Source organism: Pinus tabuliformis, chromosome Q (assembly GCF_031772625.1).
Source record: "Pinus tabuliformis cultivar Carrire ecotype Pingquan chromosome Q, CPIR1, whole genome shotgun sequence".
NCBI lineage: Eukaryota > Viridiplantae > Streptophyta > Pinopsida > Pinales > Pinaceae > Pinus > Pinus tabuliformis.
In genome coordinates, this window is record NC_142296.1 from 415,906,141 (window position 1) to 415,932,008 (window position 25,868).

Consider the following 25,868-nt stretch of genomic DNA (forward strand, 5'->3'; position numbering starts at 1 on the left):
TAGACATAATACACTTAAAAACTTGTCACATTCAGATTTCAAATTCCTATAACATACTTCCCATCCCAACTTGGAAAAAGAGCCACCTTTCAGGCTTAGCATTTATTTAGAAGAGAGGTCTTGCAGTCATATTCTCAAAATAGAATCTACAAATGCAAATAAATTTTAGACCATGGAACATTTTGAAATTTTTTTATACGTTACTGTGTTTCAAATAAATTTTGAACCATAGAACATTTTGAAATTTTTTATACATTACTATGTTTTTTCAAGTATTCATACAACTTTTCAGAATACCTTTAAGGACAGGAAAAACTGCATTGCCTCAAATCTCCTCTATACTTGATGGCATGTCCACTACTGAAATATAATTACCTTTGAGACATCCACCCAGTTAGTCGAGCTAAAAACTCTATCATACATGATGGCCCGCACTTTAAATGAGTATGGCCCAACATTTTTTCAGTTTTGCAGTAATACCACCAAGTAGTTTAAGCAGTTTTATACTTTCGGTGTTCTCTACAGAGTTTCCGACCAATTAGTTTGAGAACTTCATCTATCAATATCACGGGGAATGAAACCAGTAACACTAAACACCACTCATTCAAACTCAAGGGTACGATACCAAAAATATTGGCAAGAAACGGGACATAAAGGATCAGAAAGTGAAGTCCAAACGAAACGAACATTGCCGCCAGTAGCCAAGGATTAGTCCAAGGTGGCATGGTGAACAAACTGTTGTCCTCGGATAAAGCATTTACTGAGTTAAACATTTCGATGGCCACCAATACGGAGAGGGAAAGGGTGGTTGCTTTAACTTTTCCAGTCAAGAAATAATCACAAGGATTGGAAAATGAGAGTGTTTTATCACCCACGGAAAAGGGTGAAACTTCAAAACCATCCCACGATGGGCATTCTCCCCAAGACCTGAGCTGCGAAAAGGTTACCAAAGTGTGGCCATCTGCAGATAAGTCTATCCCTAAAAAGGAATCATGTGTGTACCACAAAGCAAAAATGCCAACTGTTGCAATCCCAACATACGAACCAATCACCTGCAATCAGAAGAGAGTTGAGAATGATTAGAGATGATAATTACCATTCAATCTTACAATAATGATTTACATATTAGCATAGATCCAGCTTAACTCCACATGTATTTACAATAATGATTTACAGATTAGCATAGATCCGGCTTAACTCCACACCAAGAAGGATAAAAAAACTGAGGCTCAACTTTCTCAGTGCATAAAATGTAGCGTTAAAGTGAATCTAGGCTAGTTTATTTTCTTACGTTATTTTTTGTAGTTTCTATATTTGTTTCTTTTGCCTGTACTGTAAGAGCACCACAGAAGGCACCTCACTTCTGTGGGTGTTAAAAAGTCGACATCTTTAGGTTTCAAGAAAAATGAAACAAATAACGAAAAGTAGGGATAAATACCAGGTAACGGAAAAACACCCATGCACTAATCAGGGAATCATTGCTTTTACGAGGTGGTTTTTGCATTATATCTATGTCAGCAGGATTAAAACCAAGAGCTGTTGCTGGAGGACCATCTGTGACTAAATTCACCCACAGAAGCTGCACAGGTATCAAGCCCTCAGGCATGCCTAATGCAGCAGTTATGAATATGGAAGCCACCTCGCCTATATTAGATGATATCATGTACCTGTAGTGAATGTACAAAAAATAAGAGCACAAAAAAGGAGTATGCTCGAACAGGGAAAAAGAAGGAATCCACCAAGAACTCTCAAATCCTGTATTATATATTTTTCAAATTCATGTCATATTTGTACATCAGAAACAGAGATGGATACCTTATGAAAGCTTTCATGTTGTTGTAGATGGAACGGCCTTCTGCAATAGCTGAAACAATAGTGCTGAAATTATCATCAGCTAAAACCATATCTGATGCTTCCTTGGCAACCTGAAACACGAAAAGAAATTTGTACACAAGTTATAAGCCTCAAATTTCTTATATGATACAGTAAAATTGAAAGGATTATCCCTATTTCAATTGTTATAATTGACTCTTTGGAAAAAGATATGATCACTAGAATAGATCCATTAGACTCTTTGGAAAAAGATATGATCACTAGAATAGATCCATTATAAGCTCCCATGGGACAGCTCAATTGGCAATAGCTGCATTATGAAGTATTATGTCATTGTAAACTATGAGATCCAAGGTTCAAATCCCCCCATTTAACATGTGTCTGCATTAGCAGCATATGTAGGCCCCTAGACGTTTGTAGTGGTAGTGGTCGGAATCGAGCCCATGTCATGGGAGTACAAAACCGGCCCAGTTGCTGATTCCTCTAGATACAAAGAAAAAGAATAGATCCATCATAACCCCTGATCTATTAAGCATCAAAAGGGATTAAAAAAGATGTGTAAGCCCCAAATCCTCACACTAGTTAAAAATTGTAGAATTAAGATGGATCTATGCAAGTTTATTTTTATAGGCAACGGTAAGATTTTTAAATTTTCTTTTTTACATTACAGACCTCAAATTTAGAGATAAAATTGATTCAATAGAGCTATCCACCCCCACCTATGGATGTGACAACATCTCTTCCACTTGGGCTGTAGAGGTGCATAAAAAGGAACAAAAAGTTGGTTCACCTTGCTTGGATGCCAAAATGATTGTTGATGGGTACAGATTGATCTTACAGCTATTGGAAAATGCTAAAAATCCTATGATATCACATAAACACACTGAAAGTGGCATAGGAAGAAGTCTCCATTTCAAAAAGATGTAGAGGCTTAACTATTTTTGCCTAATTTTTGGACACTACCCAAATGCAATTTGAGCTGTTTCAAGGTAAAAGCACAAATATGCAAACACTAGGAACAGCATAGATTGAACTTCTCTGAGGTAAATTTCTATATTTTAAAAGGTGTGGTAAACTTGCAAGTCAAAATTTTAATGCTATGGATGTTTTTAATTTGGAAAGGTAATATTAATAAGAGTATAAAATAAAGATTGTCCTTTGCTCCTTCATTGTTGCTCCAACCTTGAATGTTTGATTTGGCCGTCTTAGTGTCCATACGCTGATCCATCCATTCCATTGGATGTCATGTACATTGTTTTCATCTGGTCGCTGATGTTTTATGTAACTTCTAATGGAAATTATTTATTTTGGCCCTTGGGTAACAAAACCTCTGACAAAAAATTAAATACATCATGTTTTATGAAGCCATGAAGATTGCTTCTTTATTACTTTAATTTAGTTTCACCCTATCATTCACAATGAATACTAAAGATGAAATACCTTCCTTGCTCTGTTGAAAATGAACATGACAAGTTACAGTGGATAGGGTGCCAAAAGACAAATAAGTACAAGGTGATAGTGCCAAGCATACTCTAATACAGATGGACACAACTATGCTTTGCCAATAGGCATTGCAGACATTGGATCATATGCACCAGAAGTTAGAACCTTATATTGTTAATAATCCAATGTGCAGCTTTTGTCATTATTCTTTTAGGTCACATGTAGGAACCACTAACCTTGTTAGAAAGTATAAACTGTGCCTTCCAAACATAAATTAATATTGTGGCAATGCAAACACCTAAGAAATCACTGTGGGCAATGACTAAAGATGGAAAGAAGTAAAGAGATAATACTCTGAAAGAGAATGCTAGCATACCTCTGTTCCGGCAATTCCCATGGCAATTCCAATGTCTGCAAGCTTTAATGCAGGTGCATCATTGACACCATCTCCAGTCATTGCCACAATTTCGCCAGCTTCTTTGAGCATCCGGACTATGTCCTGCTTATGCTTTGGTTCTGCTCGAGAGAAAACCCGGCCACCAGGTTTTGCCAAGATTTCAGCGCGTTTATCTGTAGGAAGTGCCATGAATTCTTTTCCAGTAAAACTTTTACCGCTGAGATTCTCTCCTTCATAGAACACACCAATTTCCCGACATATGGATTCTGCTGTGATCTTGTTATCACCAGTAATCACCATTACTCGAATGCCTGCACCTCTACAATCCTCTATAGCCTTATGAACTTCTTCACGAGGAGGATCCTGTAAAGTTCATGCAAGTCATATTAGTATGCTCTCTGAAAATAATAAAACATCTTGAAAAGAATAGAAGGCCTACCATAGACCCAGGGGAAAAGGTGGGGGGGAATCAAATATAAGGTCCATAAAATGCAAGAACTTACTCTTAAGCCAACAAGGCCAACAAAGATAAGGTTGCTTTCTATATCAGAATAATTGGCTGGCTCTAGCAATTTTATATGAGCAGGATGTTTCTCTCCATCATAGTCACTGAACTCTCCCAAATTTTCCTTGTATGCCAAACCCAAACAACGCAGGGCCTTGGAACTCATTTGGTGAAGCTTCGTCAAAATTAATTCCCTCGACGCATGGTCCAATTCAACAATCGATCCATCTGCAAGTTGTTGAAAAGCACTCCTTTCCAGCAGACTTTCCGCAGCACCCTGCCAAAAAAATAAACATTAACATCACCAAAACATGGAAGCCTAAACTGTTTTGCTAGTGCAAAATACAAGTTAAGTAATGAAATTCAAAGTAGCATACCACATCATATCCATGGTTTCGATGACCTTTCATGAGCTACAATATTAAGCTACATATCTTTCAAATACTGATTCCCATGTCTACTATATCATAATAGTTTTCTGTGATCATTCCCATGTCTACTATATCATAATAGCTTTCTGCCATCATTCCCATGGCATTTTTGTCCAGGAAGAGTAGAATGATAGCTATTCACATGAAGTTACACTAATACATATAGATTTATGAAATTTTGCACCAAGTAGTATAGGAGGATGTGTAATAGGTGTTTTCAGGTTACTAGTCTTAAAGTCATACTTTAACAAGCCATCTCAGGCCTTAACATTATCCTAGTGCTATGCAAAAGAAAGATATAATACAGTACAGATAAACGAAAAACTTCAAACCAAGAGTAATCGAAATGGGAAAATTGTGAGGATGTATTATATATATAAATGTTTTAAACGGGAGTTACGAGTGAAGAATGCCACATGTTGGATAAATAGAGTACAATGTAGAAATTTATAGACTCAAAAGAGACATTCACTCATCATTTAGCTTCCATTATATATATATATATATATATATAACAACCATGTATGATATAAAACAAATAACAACCTTCACCAAGAGACGATTTTGTCCAGAAGTTTCCATGACAATAACACCCATAGATTTCCGAATAGAATCAAACTCCAACAAAGCCAACCTCCTTGATCTTTGTATCCACCAATCACAATTACCTATAACAAATCAAAGATGAGGCTCAACAAATTAGTAGATATAACTCCAGTATACAATGCATTCTTTGAAAAGACAAGAATTCTAAATACTAAAGATCTTGAATAAAGCAGATTACGGGCAACTCACGTAATTTCATAATGCCATTATTGAAGATGGCACCTCCATCTCCTGCCTTTTGATCTGGAATTCCCATCTTTTCAACCAAGACCTTCATAGAATCATACAACAAACAAGGAAGAAATAGGCAGGTTATGTTAGAAGTTAGAACAACAAATGGCAGATCAAATCAGATGCCTGATTTCTTCAAGAGACCCCAAAGAATCATAAAATCATAATTTTTTTTCTCGATTGACAAGATTGCTTAGGGTGCTTTTTCTTCCCCTTTTACAGTTTGTTTTACAAACTGGAGATTTCATTCTGTCCATTGTTCCTCTGCAGAATGCTCTTTATTACCAATTAAGTAATTCCAAATTGGCCCTGACATTTTCACATGGTAAAACATAACATGACAACTGATAAACAAATCAATAATTTAGCTAACCTTCAGAGCTGCCTCAGTCGGAATTCCGGTAGCATGGAACTGGTGACCTTGACAAGATATCCCAGCATCATTGCAAACTGCAGCAACTTCTGCTAGAGTTTCCAGGTTTACATCCATATTATGTGCTGGCCAATTTAATATTCTTCCATCCTCAGGATTATATGTTGTTCCTTCAACATGGAACTCTTGAACTGAACCAGCACTGTGCCCTATGGCCATGAATTCACTGGCCGACATCTGATTAGTTGTAAGAGTTCCTGTCTTATCAGAGCAAATCACTGTGGTGCAACCCAATGTTTCCACACTAGGAAGCTTGCGCACAATAGCATTCTTTTGTGCCATCTTGCGAGTCCCGAGAGCCAAGCATGTTGTAATGACAGCGGGCAATCCCTCAGGTATAGCAGCAACTGCCAGAGCTACAGCAATCTTAAAGTAGTATGTACACTTCCCAAATGAGAATCTGATATTTTTTGGCCAACCGTCCATGACATCCCATGACAGAAAATATTTGTAGTTGATGATCCAGACAAGAAGACAAACAACACCAATCACTGTTGTTAGTCTTTCACCAAATTCATCTAACTTCTTTTTCAGAGGCGTATCAACACTTTCAAGTGAAGCTTCCTGAATTTGTGCCTGAATTTTACCTATTTCTGTAGACATGCCAGTGCTCACAACAATGCAAGTGCAGCAACCATTTGCAACTGTAGTTCCTGCAAATACCATGCATTCTTTTGACTGGAATTCACAGTCACTCATATGAATTGGATATGTACTTTTAATCACAGGCATGCTCTCTCCAGTCAGGGAGCTCTGGTCCATCCTAATAGTCGATGTCTTTAGGGACACAATTCTCATGTCTGCAGGAACCTTGTCTCCCACCCTCAGTTCCACTATATCTCCTGGAACAAGTTCTCTGGCAGGAAGATCTGGAATATAACACCCATCTCTCAAGACCTTTGCTTTATCAGGTTGCATCTCTTTGAGAGCATCCAAAGCCTTCTCAGCATTACTCTCCTGCCATACTCCAACAACGGCATTAAGGATGAGAATCAAGATAATGACAAGGGGCTCTACATAGGCTGTTATGCCTGTCTCAGAAGACTCGTTACCATCAAAGTAGGCAAGAATAAATGAAACGCCAGCTGCAGCCAGAAGTATTTTAACAAGCGTATCATCAAATTGCTCCAGTACTAGTTTCCACAAAGGTGTACCATTTTCCTTCTGGAGCTCATTCCATCCATATATTTGATGCCGTTTCTCCACCTGGGGAGAACTTAAACCGTTTTCTACACTCACATCATATTCTTGCAGACATTGATCAACAGTTTTGGACCAAGCAGGGCATGGCTTTTCCTCCATGGATTGCGAATAGATGATCAAGACCAGAATTCAAACAGATTGTTCCACCATCAACAGAGCTATAGTGTGATTGAAAATCTCCAGCACCAATACTTTCAAGAAGCCTTGTGAACTTGGACACGAGCTTCAACTACAGCTCTACATGCCAGGAAACAACTGGTTTTAGCTATTCAAGAGCTAATGAAATTTAAATTCAAACGCTTTTCGGGAATGAATGACTTTACTTTCAATATATACAACTTGAAAAAAAAATCTAGATTCACATTTGAAACGTTAAGAAGCTGAAAGCTCAACCAACAACAGAACTTCAAATTCAAATTGAACGAAATATTGGCTCATAAATAAAATGCTCTAGAAGAAGTCCTGATACAATATCGATAAAAAGTACATCAGGTCAAAGCCAGAGTGCCAACAGATGATCGCTGGCATACACAAAAGGCTGCAGAAAAATAAAGCCCTGTGATATTGATGTAATAAGACAAACCGTAGGACCAAACGTTCAAACACAGACAAGAGACATGAACAACTAACCATTTGGATCAATTTAGGAAATTCAGCTTACTACAAAGAAATCCCTAGAATTCAAGAGACAAACTATTACAAGTTTTTGGTTATGATTCCAAACAGAATATTCCAGTTTCAACAAGTTAACAACCTCTTAGTATATTGTATCAGCATTGCTTTTCAAAAACCAACTGACGTATCCTAAAATTCAACCCAAAAAAACTCAAATATTGCCAACAAAGAATCTGACTGCCAAAAAGAATGCAATTTCAACAAGACTTGACAACTAATTAATTGCCGAAAAATTAACAGTACAATTCAAGACGATCATAGAAAACAGCTGCCACTCACAATCAAGACACAAACTGTTCCAAGCTCCCGGATATCATTTCGAATGTTCCAGTTTCAACAAGTTAATAACCTATTAGTATAGTGTATCAGTACTTCTTTTCAAAAACCAACGTTCATAAGAGATGCAACTCCAACAAATCTTGGTGGCTAAACATTTACCAGAAAAAAAAAAGTTATAAAACAATACAATTTCAAGACAATTGCACAAAACTGCAGTGGCTAACGTTCAAGAAACAAAAGTTAAAAGTTCTTGGATGTGATTCCAAACAGAATGGTCCTGTTTCAACAAGTCAACAACCTCTTAGCATATTCATAATGTATCAGTACTGATTTTCAAAAACCAACTGAACAGACCCTAGAATCCAGCCAAAAAATCAATTATTGCCAACAAAGAATCCAACCGCCAAAAAAGATGCAACTCCAACAAGACTTTAGGGATAATCAATTGCCTGAAAAAAGAAACAAAACAGTCAAATTTGAAGACAACCCTACAAAATTGCTTCCACTCACAATCAAGGCACGAATTGTTACAAGCTCTTCAATCCAACCAGAATTGTTACAGACTCAGAATCCAACCAGAAAATTCCAAAATATTGCTCACAAAGAATCCAACTGCTGAAAAAGATGCAACTCCAACAAGTATCAGCTAATCAATTGCCAAACACACAGTACATTCAAGACAATAATAAAAAATTGCTACCAGTCACAGATTGTAGGATCTTATACAGCTCAACTCTCAAACAGAGCATGATATTTTTTCTTAAAACCGATGAACCCTAATTTGGCACAACGGTTCAACATCAAAATGTCAAGTGCACAAAACCAGCCAAAACATCAAACAGAGATAGGTTAACTTACTTTTGCGACCTTACCATCCCACTCTACACAAATGCCCATATGCCGAGAGCTTAGTACTTTTAAACAAATAATCTAACCAAGACTCCATTTATACCATAAGAAACGACAAAATGGTAAACTTCCCGCTTAATTATCCCTTGTCCATGCATAACGGGCCGTTAACAGCAATTAACTGCCACATAGCAAATTTATTTTCAACCCTATATTCTCTCTCGTTACTATTACCGAAAATATATTTTCAAAATTTCGTTCACGCAGAAAGCTGCTGCAAGAACGCCAAAAATAACCAGATCTCACAAGTACAAAAATTGCATGAACTGCGAGAGGCATTACAATTTCCTGAAAAGTAAAGGAAAAACAAAAAATGTTCCAAAAATACCACTCCGTCATTGACCTATCAGAAACCGAATTAATCAAACAGTACACAGACCATACATGCATGCCAAACTCTGAGCCCAACAATAACAAGTCAAGAAGGAAAAAAAAGTAAAACACAGTAAAAGAAAATAATCCTACCAGTTTCGATCCCGTGACCTGCTCTGAAAAAACTTGCCTACAATCCAATCCTTGCTCTACAATCCAATCCTCGCTCGCCAAAGAAGCCTTGATATCCGCCTCTGCAGCCTGGCTGGTGCACGATCCAATGAATCAATTCTTTCGTCGAGAATGAGAATAAGAAGCTCACGCTGGCCATTCTCTTCTGAAATTTCGTTCACATCAACATACTTTTAAATGCTTATCCTCCAAGCTACGAAACGAGCATTTCATGCCAGGGTGCCACTGCAAAGATACGCCACCAGCGATGAAGCTTCCGCGTTCATTCCTATTCCTCTTTTCCATTTAAATTATTAGATTATATTTAATCAGAGATTCTGTTTTTTTCGGGGGGCGGAAAGCGACTCGCTAACGGCAATTCCTATTTCCACCTCCATAGCAAAGTTAATGCTATGGAGGGTACCTCTGTCAGAATCTCACAGAGCACGGCGACGGCATCCCTCTCCGGCAAAAGCCCCCCGGCGACAGTTCCCCTCACATCGTATTTCCTACCGCTTCTGCCTCTACCACCGTGAGACGTCGGAACGCTACGGTATACGATACAAGTTATATAATGTACGCATTTAATGGGACACTTGTTTGAATTTGAATTTGAAACCCCGCCCAAATGAAATTTAAATTTCAATGAGCGATTAGCCTTAACCAATGTGTGATCGGAAGATACGCCATCCTTCAATTGCTACGCCGATGCCCGGAGGGTGCAGCGAAAGGGCTAGACCTTCTGCTGTTAGGAGGCAACCAATATTTCCCACAAGAAACTGATGAATGGAAGGATGCTCTCTCTGCAATCTCTCATCTCTCTGGTTGGGCGCTCCTAGAAGACACTAATGGGTGGGTGACCTATCATTGTTCCCTCTTCTGCTCTATTTTTATTCTTTTTTATGCTCATAGGCCAGTAATATTTATTTGTTTGCTTCTGTATCAGGTCCAAATATTCTTCAACTCTCTGCAGATATGAAACATCCATGGTAAAACTCGTGGTTGAATACGTGGCCAAGACAACATTAATGTAAGAGATAGAGTTGAAGACTTTGGCGTTGTCTACCGACGCCGGTTGAAATTTCGTAAACTTAAAAAAAATTGATGAAATTTGATGGCTGGAGTGTTTAATTTAATAGTGAAATAGATTTATCATTATCAAAAACACCTAAAATTTTAAAAACTTTAACTACTGCAACTTAGATTTTCAAATTTATTATAGTCTTGCAGAAATTTTATTATTTTAAACTACCAGTCTATACTACTACACCATGGTTGCGGAACAAACTTATGAATTGTAAATTTTGAGAATATCTCAAAATATGTAATGATTAAAAGAAAAGATAATGGTTTGAATTTTTTCGTAATATGCAAATTTTAACATATTTTCCAAATCTGCTCTGAATGGTCATGTGACTGCAAAGAAACGTTTGTTTTTGTTTTTGTCTGGTCTTTTCTTTTCTTCACTTCTCTAATAATCAAATTCTAAAAGATTTTCAAAATGTGCAATCCGCATAAAGATTTCCGTGATTTCCATCAATGTCCATATAGATGCAAATAAACATTTCTTGATGCACACCTTGTTTTTGTCTTGTCTCTGCTTTTCTCGGCTATGTAAATAACGCAGACACCTTGTTTTTCTCTGTACTTTCCTTGCTCAGTTATGTAATTAACGCCGTCGCCATGGATGTACCGTTACCTTAAATAAAGGAAAAACAAATAAAATCTAATTTCATTAGTTTAGTTAGATTAATATCCATTCTTATTAGTTTTATTGCGTGAAGACGATATTCGAAGTAGGAAGTTTGAATCAAACTCAACGCTAAAACTACACCCACAATAAAACTTGTTATAATAATATGTAATAGATATTGTTTTCAAATATTTAAAGGAGCGAGTGAAGTGAATATTAGATTTTAGATTTTTGTGTTTATATTGGTAATTTTATTGTCTTTCAGACTAATTATTTTCTTGAAATTTGTGGTTCATTTTTAATATAAAGGTGAAAAAATCATTTTTCATACCTGTTTAGAGAAACATCTATGATTGGAATTAGCCATTATGAAATAACCTTTGTAAACTAGTAGTTATAAGCAGAGATCAACCAAATTTGTAGTGAAGACCATTTTAATTTGAAAGGTTGATTTTATTTTGACTTCTTCAACCATAATAAGTTAAAAAAAAAAAGTCATATGAAAATGAAAAATATTTTTTTTATTGATATTTGAAGTTTATTATTAACATTACAATATTCTAAAACATACTTAAAAAAATGTTATTTTGCATGATGAGAAAGCTAATGTACACAACATCAATTCTAATCTATAAGCTTGTAAATTTGAAGTTAGATGAAATATGATTTCTCCATCTAAATAGATGTTTTTTCTTTCTGTGTTATCCTTTTTTATTTTATCACCAAGTTTAAATTTTCCAAATTAACAAAAATTGTGTACGTTATGCTACTGGTGTGGTTAGCTAATGAGTATAAATAATGATGCATGTTTCTTTATGAATGAGTAATATAGATGTTGTTTGACTTACAAACAATGAGATAAAAATTAATTTAAGATTTCATATATGACTCACACATGATGCCTCGTATTCAAATGAAAGATAATTTAAGATCTCATGTATAGCTCACACATCATGCCTCCTATTCTATCAAGTGTATAGACTAGATTATTCTATCAAGTGTATAAACTAGATCATAACTCTAGATATAGTTGAAAAAATACACATTGATAACACCGATTCAAGACTAGTTTTCCAATATTACTTTATATAGGAATCATATGAGTTGAAAATAAGTATATTATTTTGTATTAATGGAAAAAATGGTTACATAGTTGTAACGTATCTCCCTAGTTTAGGATTAGTTCCTAGAGTTTAGGGGTTTGGTTGCAACTTCCTAATTCCTGGTGTTGTACTTAATGATGTAATCTTTCATTCATGAATATAGAGTGTATGAGAGTGATCTCTCTGTTCTGAGTGTAGTCTCCAGGTGCATGCTTCACCTGTCAGCTACATCTCCTTCATTTTCAATCCTGTTCACATTTTATCTTGGTATCAGAGCTCAGATTGGGTAAGCCTGATCTTGTATCACCTCTTGTGACTGAAGTGCCTTTGTGGCCAGCTTGCCTTGTGGCAGAATTGCCTGTGTGGTTTGAGGTGCCTTTGTGGCCGCGTGTACACAAAGAGCTGTGTGCTCAATTGAGCAGGTGGACTGCAGAACACCTGGCTCGGACTGGATGTTTTTTTATTTTTCCGAATAGAAGGAGATTGGCGCGCTTTTTGCGCTGACAGTAGCGCCAGAAAGGCTTTTGGCACGTTTGTTCGTCTATTAATCGTGCCAGACCACCAAAATACCCGAATGGCGCGGAAAATCACGGAAAAAATGCGCCAGCAAATTTTACTCTAACCGATTTTTCTTGGCGCGGATTTTTCGCTCGGGAACGCGCCAATCCGCTCGGGAATGCGCCAATCCACCTTCAAGGAGATCTGCGGGAAGCCTCATCTTCATTTGGTGATTTGTGAAGGAGCAGATCGGAGAAGTTGCAGATCTATCTGGGAGAGGCAGATCAGATCAGTTTTGATCAGATCGATTTTTTGGCTGTATTGAAAAACGACAAATTTTCTCATCGGAGTGGAATTGATCTTGATGAGTTGTCAGATATTGCTGGATCTGAATCAGTGAGTAGATCACGAGATCAGCAGATTGGTGACAAATCGATTTGAAAGGTATCGATTTTTTGTTACTGTTGGGTAGATTCATTTTTTGTAGACCTGATCAGAATGAGTAATACGATGGAATCTTACCTCCACGAGTCTGGCAAACTCGATGGATCTAACTTCATGAACTGGAAGTTTAAGATCCAGACCTTGCTTGAAGGTGCAAATGCTTGGTCCATAGTTACAGGTGATGAGCAGAGGGTGAATGCGGGGACGCAGGAGCAAGACTAGGATAAGCGAGAGAACAAGGCGAAAGTTTTGCTGAAAATGTCTGTGAAGGACAACGTTATTCCGCACATCAGAGATTGTAAAACGTCCGCGGAGATCTGGACGACCATTAAAAATTTGTATCAGACCCAGAACACAAGTCGAGTTATGGCACTTAAAAGCAATCTATTTTCGATGAGGATGAACGAAAATGAGACTGCTGCTGCATTTGTTGCGTGAATCAAAGATGCGAAAGATGCATTGGGAAACATCGGAGAGGCAGTGTCTGACTCTGATCTTGTCTCAATCACACTGAACGGGATGCGAGATGAATTTCAAATGTTCATCATTGGATTGGCAGCGAGGGAGAAGGCGCCCACATTTGATGATTTGACAGGGATCTTGCTGCAAGAGGAGGAGCGGCAGCAGAAATTGAACCCCCAGAGTGATGATCTTGCGCTGATGGCAAAACGGTGATCATTTAGAGGGAAGCAGCCATAGCAGCAATCATAGCAGAAAGAAGGAACATCGCAGAAGAGTCCACATAAAGGTATGATTGCAAATAATTCTGTAAAGAAATGTTATTATTGTGGAAAGAAGGGCCATGTGCAGAATGTATGCTTTAAGAAGCAGGCTGATGATGCAAAGAGGAAGCAGGTAAAGCACAGATGATACTTTGTTGAAGAAGATGTTGAAGAAGATAAATATTTCAGTCATGAATTTCGACTCTTCATAGTCGACCATGCCCTTTCAGCATCTGATGAGGACGATATATGGTATGTTGATTCTGGAGCATCCTCTCACATGACAGGTAAAAAGGAATTTTTTGATAGTCTTGAAGAAAGTACATACGGATCAAAAATCTATTTAGGAGATGATAGTGGATATGAGATTAAAGGTTATGGGGTTATTCCAGTCAAGTTACCAAATGGAAAAATTAGTCATCTTCAAAATGTTTTATATGTACCTGGAATTAAGAAAAATCTGATATCTGTATCCATGATAACTGATCAAGATATGCAAGTCGAGTTTTTTAAGACTCATTGTGTGATAAAGGATTGCAGGGAAGAAATAGTTGCAACAGGCGTGCGTGTTGGAAGCCTATATAGACTAGATGTGAAGAGTATGTCAAAGCGAGCCATGGTTGCAGGAGGATCGACAGCTGAACAACTCTGGCATCAGAGATTTGGTCACTTGAATTTGCAGGACCTCATGCTATTGCAGAGAAAAGGTATGGTTGAGGGGCTCCCTATCTTTCGTAATATTCAATTAAATTGTGATGGATGTGCCTTAGGTAAAATGCATAGAGAACAGTTTCCTGTGCATGATAGGAGGAAGGAAACAGATATTTTAGAACTAGTGCACACTGATATATACGGACCTATGCAGACAAGGTCGCTAGGTGGAGCGTATTATTTTTTTCTATTTACTGATGACTGCACTAGATACTCATGGGTCTATTTTCTGAGTAAGAAAAGTCAGTCTTTCCAGTGCTCTAGAGAATTTAAAACCTTGGTGGAAAAACAATTTGGTAAGAGTATAAAAATTCTCCGATCCGATCAAGGGGGAGAATACAAGCTAGGGGAATTCATGAAATTCTGCAAATCTCACGGGATTGTTCAGCAGTTTACAGTGCCACACACACCATAGCAGAATGGAGTTGCAGAACACAAAAACAGAACCTTAGTGGAGTGCACAAGGAGCATGTTACAAGGTAAGGATCTATCTAATAGTTTTTGGGTAGAAGCTATTAATACTACTGTATATTTGAAGAACAGAAGTCCTACCAGGTATCTTAGCTTCAAAACTCCTTTTGAAGCTCTATATGGATTCAAACCAGCGGTAAATCATCTAAGAGTATTTGGGTCAAAAGCATTTGCCCATATACCCAAAGCTAATAGGAAGAAATTATATCCTAAAGCTATGAAATGCATCTTTTTTGGTTATGGCACAGAATTTAAAGCGTATAAATTGTTCAATCCTAAGACTCATAAGATATTTGCAAGCATGGATGTAGTGTTTCATGAACAGGTACAGGAAGGGAAAGATGACATTGGTGATGATTGGCACATTCCATTGTTGATGGATGAAAATAGCGAGGATGAAAGAGAGTAGGAGCAAAAAGAAGAACAGGAAGAAGGTGATAAAGCAAGCACATTTAGAGCTGAAGAAAACAAATTTGAGGTAAGTCCCCTACTGAGGAGATCTGGTAGGAAGACTCAAAAACATTTAAAATTGAGAGACTACGCTTTGATGTCAAATGTTTTGAACATTGTAGAGCCCACTAATTATAAAGAAGCTAGTCAATTTAAGGACTGGAGAGCTGCAATGAATGAAGAGATGGAATCAATTCTTAGAAATGACACTTGGGATTTAGTTGAACTGCCTAAGAATAAAACACCCATAGGATGTAAATGGTTGTTTAAACCAAAAATGAATGCAGATGGAAGTATAGAGAAATTAAAAGCTAGGCTAGTTGCAAAAGGATATTCACAACAGGAAGGTATAGATTTTGATGATACTTTTGCACCTGTAGCAAAGTTAAATACAATCAGAATGCTTATTGCTTTAGCTACTAAATATAATTGGGAGCTACACCAGCTTGATGTCAAATATGCATTTTAAATGGTGAATTAAAAGAGGAAATTTACTTAGTACAGCCAGAAGGGTTTGTAAAGCAGGGGCAGGAACATCTTGTTTGCAGATTGAAAAAGGCTTTATATGGTTTAAAACAAGCACCCAGGTCTTGGTATGAAAAGGTTGATTCTTTCTTTTTAGAGTATGGCTTTCATAGAAGTTTGAATGACCCAAATTTGTATACCAAGTACAATAACCAGGGGCAGATTATTCTGATTTCTTTGTATGTATATGACATGATTATAACAGGAGATGCAGATGATTTAAATAGAGGAATCAAAAGGCTTATGGCACAAGTTTTTGAGATGAAAGACCTTGGAAGACTTCATTACTGTCTGGGATTAGAAGTATGCAGAGATATTGGGCAAACTTTTCTTACCCAAGGGAAGTATGCCAGAAATCTGTTAGAAAAGTTTGGTATGGATCAGTGTAGATCAGTAGCGACACCTTTGCAGCAGAATCTGAAGTTGAGCAGTGACGATGGAACTAAAGAGGTTGATGCTACAATGTACAGACAACTGGTTGGCAGCTTGATATATCTGACAACAACCAGACCTGACTTAGCATACTCTGTTAGTGTGTTGAGCCAATTCATGTCAAAACCTCTTGAAAGTCACTAGGTAGCAGCAAAAAGTGTATTGAGGTATCTTTGCGGTACTGTTAACTATGACATTTTATACACTGACACATATGATGTTATTCTAGCAGGTTTTTCAGATTCATACTGGGCAGGTAACTTGGATGATCGAAGGTCCATCACAGGTTACGCATTCAACATAGGATCCGGGGTCATAGCATGGAGCAACAAGAAGCAGAGTACTGTAGCTTTGTCTTCATGTGAAGCTGAGTATCAAGCATTGTGTGCAGCGACGTGTGAAGCGATCTGGTTGAGAAGGCTTCTCAATGATGCAAGAAAAGAACAGAAGAATTCCACTTCCATCAAAAGCGACAACCAGAGCACCATTAAATTAGCATACAATCTAGTGTTTCACAAAAACACCAAACATATAGACACTCAGTTCCATTTTGTCAGAGAGAAGATACAGTCAAAAGAAATTACTGTTGAATATTGTAAAACTTGTGACAATATGGCTGATATTTTTACAAAGCCTCTTGCACGTGTGAAGTTTGAATTGTTTAGAAGGATGCTAGGAGTCCAGGACAACCCTTTCTCCACTAAGGGGGGGAGTTGAAAATAATTATATTATTTTGTATTAATGGAGAAAATGGTTACATAGTTGTAACGTATCCCCCTAGTTTAGGATTAGTTCCTAGAGTTTAGGGTTTGGTTGCAACTTCCTAATTCCTGGTGTTGTGCTTAATGATGTAATCTTTCATTCATGAATATAGAGTGTACGAGAGTGATCTCTCTGTTCTGAGTGTAGTCTCCAGGTGCAAGTCTCACCTGAGAGCTACATCTCCTTCATTTTCAATTTTGTTCACATTTTATCTATATGGAGGAAATTTTAATTGGACTATTTATAATCTATATAAGAATCATATGGAGTGAATTCAATAGGACCATTTACTCTTTCATCTTCTAGACACCATTCTTGGAATACAATGAAAGTGTTTTACAATGTAACTTTTCTTCTTTCTTATATGTTCTTATAGGGTAACCACTCAAATTGTTCAAACAATTGCATTGATTTTTGTTTGAAAAGAAATCAATATATAGTATTATTTATGGATATCACGGTCACAATGTCCAATTAAAAAAACAACAATATTTAAAACCTCCAACACCAGAATTTTCTCTAAAAGAAATAGTTACAAGAATCTTTTGCCATAAAACTTATAAATCTAATGGTTAGTGCACATATGTGAAATACCATGTGCAAAAGAGCTAAAAAAATACCATTATTCTTTTTCACAACAAAAATGAATTTTTAAATTGAATATTACTAATTATTGAATCAAAGCCTACATTAAATCAATTTTGATCCCTAGTGTCTATTATCAAAACACTACAATTCCTCAACAATATAATCAGCAGCTAGATGATCCAGAAGTTTCTCCCCCACCTTCTACTTCGTTTGTTTCTCCCTCTCCTTCTTCCTCTTCGCTTGGTGAAGCTAGTAGCACTAAAAACCAGGTAAGTAAGAAGAAGAAGAAAGGGAAGGAGAATAAGAAGAAGAATCCAAAGACGAAAGGGGGCAACCATGCGTCATCTGGTGAAAATCCACACACTGCACCATCCAAACCTAAATCTCCATGTGTCATTTGTAAGGGATACCACTATCATCGAGATTGTCCTTGCGTCCCACTAATCTTGAGGGACTAGTATCGCGAAAACCATGCGCGGTACCATACATTCTTCTGCAACTCATCTTTTTCTTGATAGCTTTCATGCTTATAATATCCTTGTGTTTTCAGGTATTCTTCTTTATAGCTCTCTTTCTCAATTGTTTCTTTCCCGTACATCTCTTATGAACTTACGGAAAGAAGAAGACGGAGGTATTTTAGAACCGATAAGCATGCTGCAATGCCACTGCTTATTGATTGCTTATTGGCTGGTAGATAAACTGCGGTGGGGATTGATTTTTCTCGCTTTCTTGCTAGATTTGGATGTATGCGTGGGGAATGTCACCGAACGAGAGAGATTATGTTGTGTTACCATTTAGTCCAGTCCCACCTAACCGCCTAGGGAATGAATAGCCAATAAAAGCTGAATGCTATAGAATAATGCTATGTGAACACCCGGGCACAACCCAGAGAAAGAAGGGTGTATACAAAATTCCAGGTAACTCACCAGACAAGGGAGGTGAAACTCACGCAGTGTATTAACCATCCGAAGTCAAACTCATTGAAGGCATAGGAATATGAGAGAATGAACAAACTGACGAAAAGTTGACCTAGTAGGTAATGGGCATAGAATATCGTGATTTGTCCCCATGGCCTGACCTAATAGTAACAGGTTGAAACGATGAGAGCAAGCTGTATAGACATGATTTTAGGTGAGGCGAAAACCAACGATGTGTAAGTTTTGGATATTTACGAGGAGGACGAAAATTAAGCTCCCTCATTGGTTGCAGTGAATAGTAAGCTCACTCACTGGCTGCAGTGAATAGTGTTTGGACACCCAAAGCCTGCTGTGAAAAATACCTTTGGCTTAATAATCAATAACTATATTAATTTAAGACATAAAATTTATGAGTGAGTGTGTATCAACTCTTATTATTATGTAATTTCTATTTTCTTAATTAATAAAATTTGTGTGTATAGAAACACCATTACTATTTTGTTATTATTATGCTTGCTGTATTCATTGTTTAATTTGACAGTTCATTAATTTATTTTGACTAAAACAAATTGGAGCGCTTTTCAAAATTTAATATTAGAAATTAAATTTTATTATTTTTTAATAATATTTTAAATTTTATTGGTTCACATTTTTACGTGTAATTATTTTACTTCAAAAACTAGATTGTACTTCACCAACACTTTACCTAGGGCAATAATAAATAAACTTCACCAACACTTTACTTAGGGCAATAGTAAATAAATAATTCAAAAGTACAAAGCTCTACATAAAAATTTGGAAATTTCTATTTCCACCTCTATAACATTATAAATGCACTATTACATGCCAGGAAAATAGTGCTCTCTCTCTGAGTGACAACACCTGAAGAGAGAGGGCGAGCCCTATTTCCCTAGCATATGAGGGCATTTATAATGCTATAAAGGTGGAAATAAAAATTGCCCTCTCGATACTAGCAGCTGGAGTTTTAACACTTGTACTCCCCTAATATATATTGATTACCCCAAGTCTTATTTCTATCCTTATAGACCCATTAATACACCTTCTAACCAGGAAAGCCATATTTCCACCCCACCCTTATAGGATATATCCTCTATTACAGCGTAAGAGTACGAGAGACAGTACGCTATTTATTACAGCTTAAGAGTCTGAGAGACATTTTTCCACCCTTATAGGATATATCCTCACCCTTATAGGATATATCCTCTATTACAGCTTAAGAGTACGAGAGACAGTACACTATTTATTACGGCAATTCCTATTTCTTACCCTATAGGAATTTTAATGCGGCCTGATATGGGGCCGGTATAAGACGATACAACACGCCCCTAACTTTTTTTTCTCTCTCATCACCTAGCCGCCTATTGTATCGCTTTATACCGGCCCCATGTCAGGCCGCATTAAAATTCCTATTGAATAAGAAATAGGAATTGCCATTTATTACAGCTTAAGAGTACGAACGACAGTACGCTGACAATGGGTTTTGGCCCTCTCGATATGGTGACTCCCATCTCCCCGGTTTCTCGACAACAAATAACGCAATTATTTCTAGCGACTGCGCCATGACCATCCAATACCTACGAGAATGCGCTTCATGGACATAGTATACATGGATGGGTATCACAGTGCACACATCTTCCGTATATGCGCACATCTTTCGTATATGCCCAGTTTCCGTATATGCCCAGGTTCCGTATATGCGCACATCTTCCGTATATGCCCAGTTTCCGTATATGCACACATCTTCTGTATATGCACAGTTTCCGTATATGCGCACATCTTCCGTATATGCGCACATCTTCTGTATATGCCCAGTTTCCGTATATGCCTACATCTTCCGTATATGCGCACATCTTCCGTATATGCCCAGTTTCCGTATATGCGCACATCTTCCGTATATGCGCACATCTTCCGTATATGCCCAGTTTCCGTATATGCGCACATCTTCCGTATATGCGAACATCTTCCGTATATGCCCAGTTTCCGTATATGCGCACATCTTCCGTATATGCCCAGTTTCCGTATATGCACACATCTTCCGTATATGCACACATCTTCCGTATATGCCCAGTTTCCGTATATGCCCACATCTTCCGTATATGCCCAGTTTCCGTATATGCGCACATCTTCCGTATATGCGCACATCTTCCGTATATGCCCAGTTTCCGTATATGTGCACATCTTCCGTATATGCCCAGTTTCCGTATATGCACACATCTTCCGTATATGCCCACATCTTCCGTATATGCCCAGTTTCCGTATATGCGCACATCTTCCGTATATGCCCAGTTTCCGTATATGCACACATCTTCCGTATATGCGCACATCTTCCGTATATGCCCAGTTTCCGTATATGCGCACATCTTCCGTATATGCGCAGTTTCCGTATATGCCCACATCTTCCGTATATGCGCACATCTTCCATATATGCCTAGTTTCCGTATATGCACACATCTTCCGTATATGCCCAGTTTCCGTATATGCGCACATCTTCCGTATATGCCCAGTTTCCGTATATGTGCACATCTTCCGTATACGCGCACATCTTCCGTATATGCCCAGTTTCCGTATATGCGCACATCTTCCGTATACGCGCACATCTTCCGTATATGCCCAGTTTCCGTATATGCCCACATCTTCCGTATATGCGCACATCTTCCGTATATGCCCAGTTTCCGTATATGCGCACATCTTCTGTATATGCCCAGTTTCCGTATATGCACACATCTTCCGTATATGCCTACATCTTCCGTATATGCCCAGTTTCTGTATATGCGCACATCTTCCGTATATGCGCACATCTTCCGTATATGCCCAATTTCCGTATATGCCTACATCTTCCGTATATGCCCAGTTTCCGTATATGCGCACATCTTCCGTATATGTGCACATCTTCCGTATATGCCCAGTTTCCGTATATGCCCACATCTTCCGTATATGTGCACATCTTCCGTATATGCGCAGTTTCCGTATATGCCCACATCTTCCGTATATGCGCAGTTTCCGTATATGCCCACATCTTCTGTATATGCGCACATCTTCCGTATATGCCCAGTTTCCGTATATGCACACATCTTCTGTATATGCCCACATCTTTCGTATATGCGCACATCTTCCGTATATGCCCAGTTTCCGTATATGTCTACATCTTCCGTATATGCGCACATCTTCCGTATATGCCCAGTTTCCGTATATGCCCACATCTTCCGTATATGCGCACATCTTCCGTATATGCCTAGTTTCTGTATATGCCTACATCTTCCGTATATGCGCACATCTTCCGTATATGCCCAGTTTCCGTATATGCGCACATCTTCCGTATATGCCCAGTTTCCGTATATGCCTACATCTTCCGTATATGCGCACATCTTCCGTATATGCCTAGTTTCTGTATATGCCCACATCTTCCGTATATGCGCACATCTTCCGTATATGCCCAGTTTCCGTATATGCGCACATCTTCCGTATATGCCCAGTTTCCGTATATGCACACATCTTCCGTATATGCCCAGTTTCCATATATGCACAGTTTCCGTATATGCCCACATCTTCCGTATATGCCCAGTTTCCGTATATGCGCACATCTTCCGTATATGTCCAGTTTCCGTATATGCGCACATCTTCCGTATATGCGCACATCTTCCGTATATGCCCAGTTTCCGTATATGCGCACATCTTCCGTATACGCGCACATCTTCCGTATATGCCCAGTTTCCGTATATGCCCACATCTTCCGTATATGCGCACATCTTCCGTATATGCCCAGTTTCCGTATATGCACACATCTTTCGTATATGCCCAGGTTCCGTATATGCGCACATCTTCCGTATATGCCCAGTTTCCGTATATGCACACATCTTCCGTATATGTCCAGTTTCCGTATATGCGCACATCTTCCGTATATGCACACATCTTCCGTATATGCCCATTTTCCGTATATGCGCACATCTTCCGTATATGCCCAGTTTCCGTATATGCGTACATCTTCCGTATATGCCCAGTTTCCGAATATGCGCACATCTTCCGTATATGCTCAGTTTCCGTATATGCCCACATCTTCCGTATATGCCCAGTTTCCGTATATGTGCACATCTTCCGTATATGCCCACATTTTCCGTATATGCCCAGTTTCCGTATATGCGCACATCTTCCGTATATGCGCACATCTTCCGTATATGCCCAGTTTCCGTATATGCGCACATCTTCCGTATATGCCCAGTCTCCGTATATGCGCACATCTTCCGTATATGCACACATCTTCCGTATATGCACAGTTTCCGTATATGCGCACATCTTCCGTATATGCCCAGTTTCCGTATATGCGCACTTCATAGGTTGAATGAATGAGGGGTGGTTGTTTTTTATAAATAAAAAATTGAATTAAAATGTAGAAAGTTAAATAATAATTTATATTATTTTTAATATATTATTTGGGTCAATTGAATTTGGTTAGAAAAGAGAATAATTATTTCTTTAAATCAATTAATTTTAAATAGTGGGAAAATTTATCATAATTTCATTGTCAAAATAACAATGTGGATGGACATCATTGGTTGTTATTTAATTTCATTGCCAAACTAACAATGTGGATAGTCATCATTGGTTGTTATCTGCTAATGAGATTGACTCATCAATTAAAAACATCAAAACATAGAATAGTTAAACAATGATGTATATTTATGATGGATCAATTAAAAATGTCAAAATATAGAATAGTTAAGCAATAATTTATATTTATCTTCAATATGTTGTTTGGGGCAATTGAATATAGTTGGAGAGGAGAATAATGATTTCTCTTAACCACCCAATTTTTAAATAGTTGGAAAACCTATCATAACTTAGTTGTCAAACCAACAGTGTGGACAACAATCACTTGCTGCTATATGCTAATGCAGGTTGACTCACCATTGTTATTTAAGGAAAACCACCCCACTTGTAAATACCCATTGGTGGTCTATGAGGGGGCAGACTTTCACTCATGCCACATGCCTCTGCTATCTACTAATGCATATTGACTCATCATTGTTATTTAAGGAAAACCAAACCACTTGTAAATACCCATTGGTGGTCTATGAGGGGGCAGGCTTTCACTCATGCCAGATGCCTCTTAGTCTTGGGTCGTTAAATTGTTTCCTTAAGTCTGAGGAAGAGGAGCTCTTTGCAAGAAAATGCAATTTTAAACCTAATTGATTTACATATAAATCAATATAAACCACCCTATATAAACCTAATTGATTTACATATAATCTATTATTATAATAAAATAATATTGAATATTATTCCTTAAAGAGTAATGAGGTATTTCACAACCTATTATGACATAGATGTTATCACTCACTTACATGTAAGTGATAATAACTAAAAAGATTAAATCAATGTAAATCCATCTTGAACGTGCATCACCTACATGTAAGTGATAGTACCTAATAAAATTAAATCAATGTAAATCCATCTTAAACCCGCATCTATAGAGGGATCAAATTTATTAAGGTGTAAATTTTGTTTAGCATTTATTTCAGCATATTGAATGATAAGAAAAGTGTGGTCTAAATATGTTACAATTCAGACTTGTTTTAGCTACGTTTTTCCAACCATTTTTTCCCAAAATCTAACTAAAAAATTATAAGAATTGTTAGAAATTTAAATATTAATTGTTGATATTGCATAATCCAAGTGCAATAGGGTTTTTGAGGATATTGAATCCCTTTATGCATTCAAAAACACAATTTCAGTAATGAAAAAGATGCAATTTGATCAAAAAATTATATATCCAAATTACGGTGATGAATACCAAAAACAAAATTCAAACTATATAATGTTTAAACTTATTTAAAAAAAAAGATACACTAATAAACTTGATCCCTCTCAATATTTAATAGATATGGATTTAAGAAGGATCTATGTGTATTAAAGAAATTCAATCCATTTTAATACTTGATAAACATGGGTTTAAAAAGAATCTACATGTATAAATAGTAACCATAGCTTAAAAGACACCCATAAAGTATACCACTAATACTAAATGATACATAGCTAATTCAATTTACATGTGTTACCCTTCTTATAAGTTTAACATTTATAGAAGCAATGTGGATGTGTTAAAAATAATACGCTCCACCTAGCGACCTTGTCTGCATAGGTCCGTATATATCAGTGTGCACTAGTTCTAAAATATCTGTTTCCTTCCTCCTATCATGCACAGGAAACTGTTCTCTATGCATTTTACCTAAGGCACATCCATCACAATTTAATTGAATATTACGAAAGATAGGGAGCCCCTCAACCATACCTTTTCTCTGCAATAGCATGAGGTCCTGCAAATTCAAGTGACCAAATCTCTGATGCCAGAGTTGTTCAGCTGTCGATCCTCCTGCAACCATGGCTCGCTTTGACATACTCTTCACATCTAGTCTATATAGGCTTCCAACACGCACGCCTGTTGCAACTATTTCTTCCCTGCAATCCTTTATCACACAATGAGTCTTAAAAAACTCGACTTGCATATCTTGATCAGTTATCATGGATATAGATATCAGATTTTTCTTAATTCCAGGTACATATAAAACATTTTGAAGATGACTAATTTTTCCATTTGGTAACTTGACTGGAATAACCCCATAACCTTTAATCTCATATCCACTATCATCTCCTAAATAGATTTTTGATCCGTATGTACTTTCTTCAAGACTATCAAAAAATTCCTTTTTACCTGTCATGTGAGAGGATGCTCCAGAATCAACATACCATATATTGTCCTCATCAGATGCTGAAAGGGCATGGTCGACTATGAAGAGTCGAAATTCATGACTGAAATATTTATCTTCTTCAACATCTTCTTCAACAAAGTATCATCTGTGCTTTACCTGCTTCCTCTTTGCATCATCAGCCTGCTTCTTAAAGCATACATTCTGCACATGGCCCTTCTTTCCACAATAATAACATTTCTTTACAGAATTATTTGCAATCATACCTTTATGTGGACTCTTCTGCGATGTTCCTTCTTTCTGCTATGATTGCTGCTATGGCTGCTTCCCTCTAAATGATCACCGTTTTGCCATCAGCGCAAGATCATCACTCTGGGGGTTCAATTTCTGCTGCCGCTCCTC

At 37.5% G+C, this 25,868-nt stretch overlaps 1 protein-coding gene across 2 annotated transcripts; it reads right to left on the bottom strand.

Moving 5' to 3' along the window:
• Positions 1–217: 217 nt before the first annotated feature.
• LOC149219962 (calcium-transporting ATPase, endoplasmic reticulum-type-like) lies at positions 218–9,743 on the bottom strand. Of its 2 annotated transcripts, none has more exons than XM_089384586.1 (9): positions 9,411–9,743; positions 5,820–7,319; positions 5,405–5,486; positions 5,156–5,277; positions 4,177–4,455; positions 3,653–4,036; positions 1,816–1,925; positions 1,439–1,667; positions 218–1,052 (listed from the first exon to the last, which is right to left on the bottom strand). In XM_089384586.1, exons 2-9 carry the CDS (start codon positions 7,179–7,181, stop codon positions 492–494), a joined length of 3,129 nt encoding a protein of 1,042 aa, XP_089240712.1. In that variant the 5' UTR covers positions 7,182–7,319; positions 9,411–9,743; the 3' UTR covers positions 218–491. The 2 variants fall into 2 exon arrangements, with proteins under 2 accessions (XP_089240712.1, XP_089240713.1); XM_089384587.1 differs by lacking the exon at positions 9,411–9,743 and adding an exon at positions 8,895–9,023.
• Between the last annotated feature and the right edge of the window lie 16,125 nt (positions 9,744–25,868).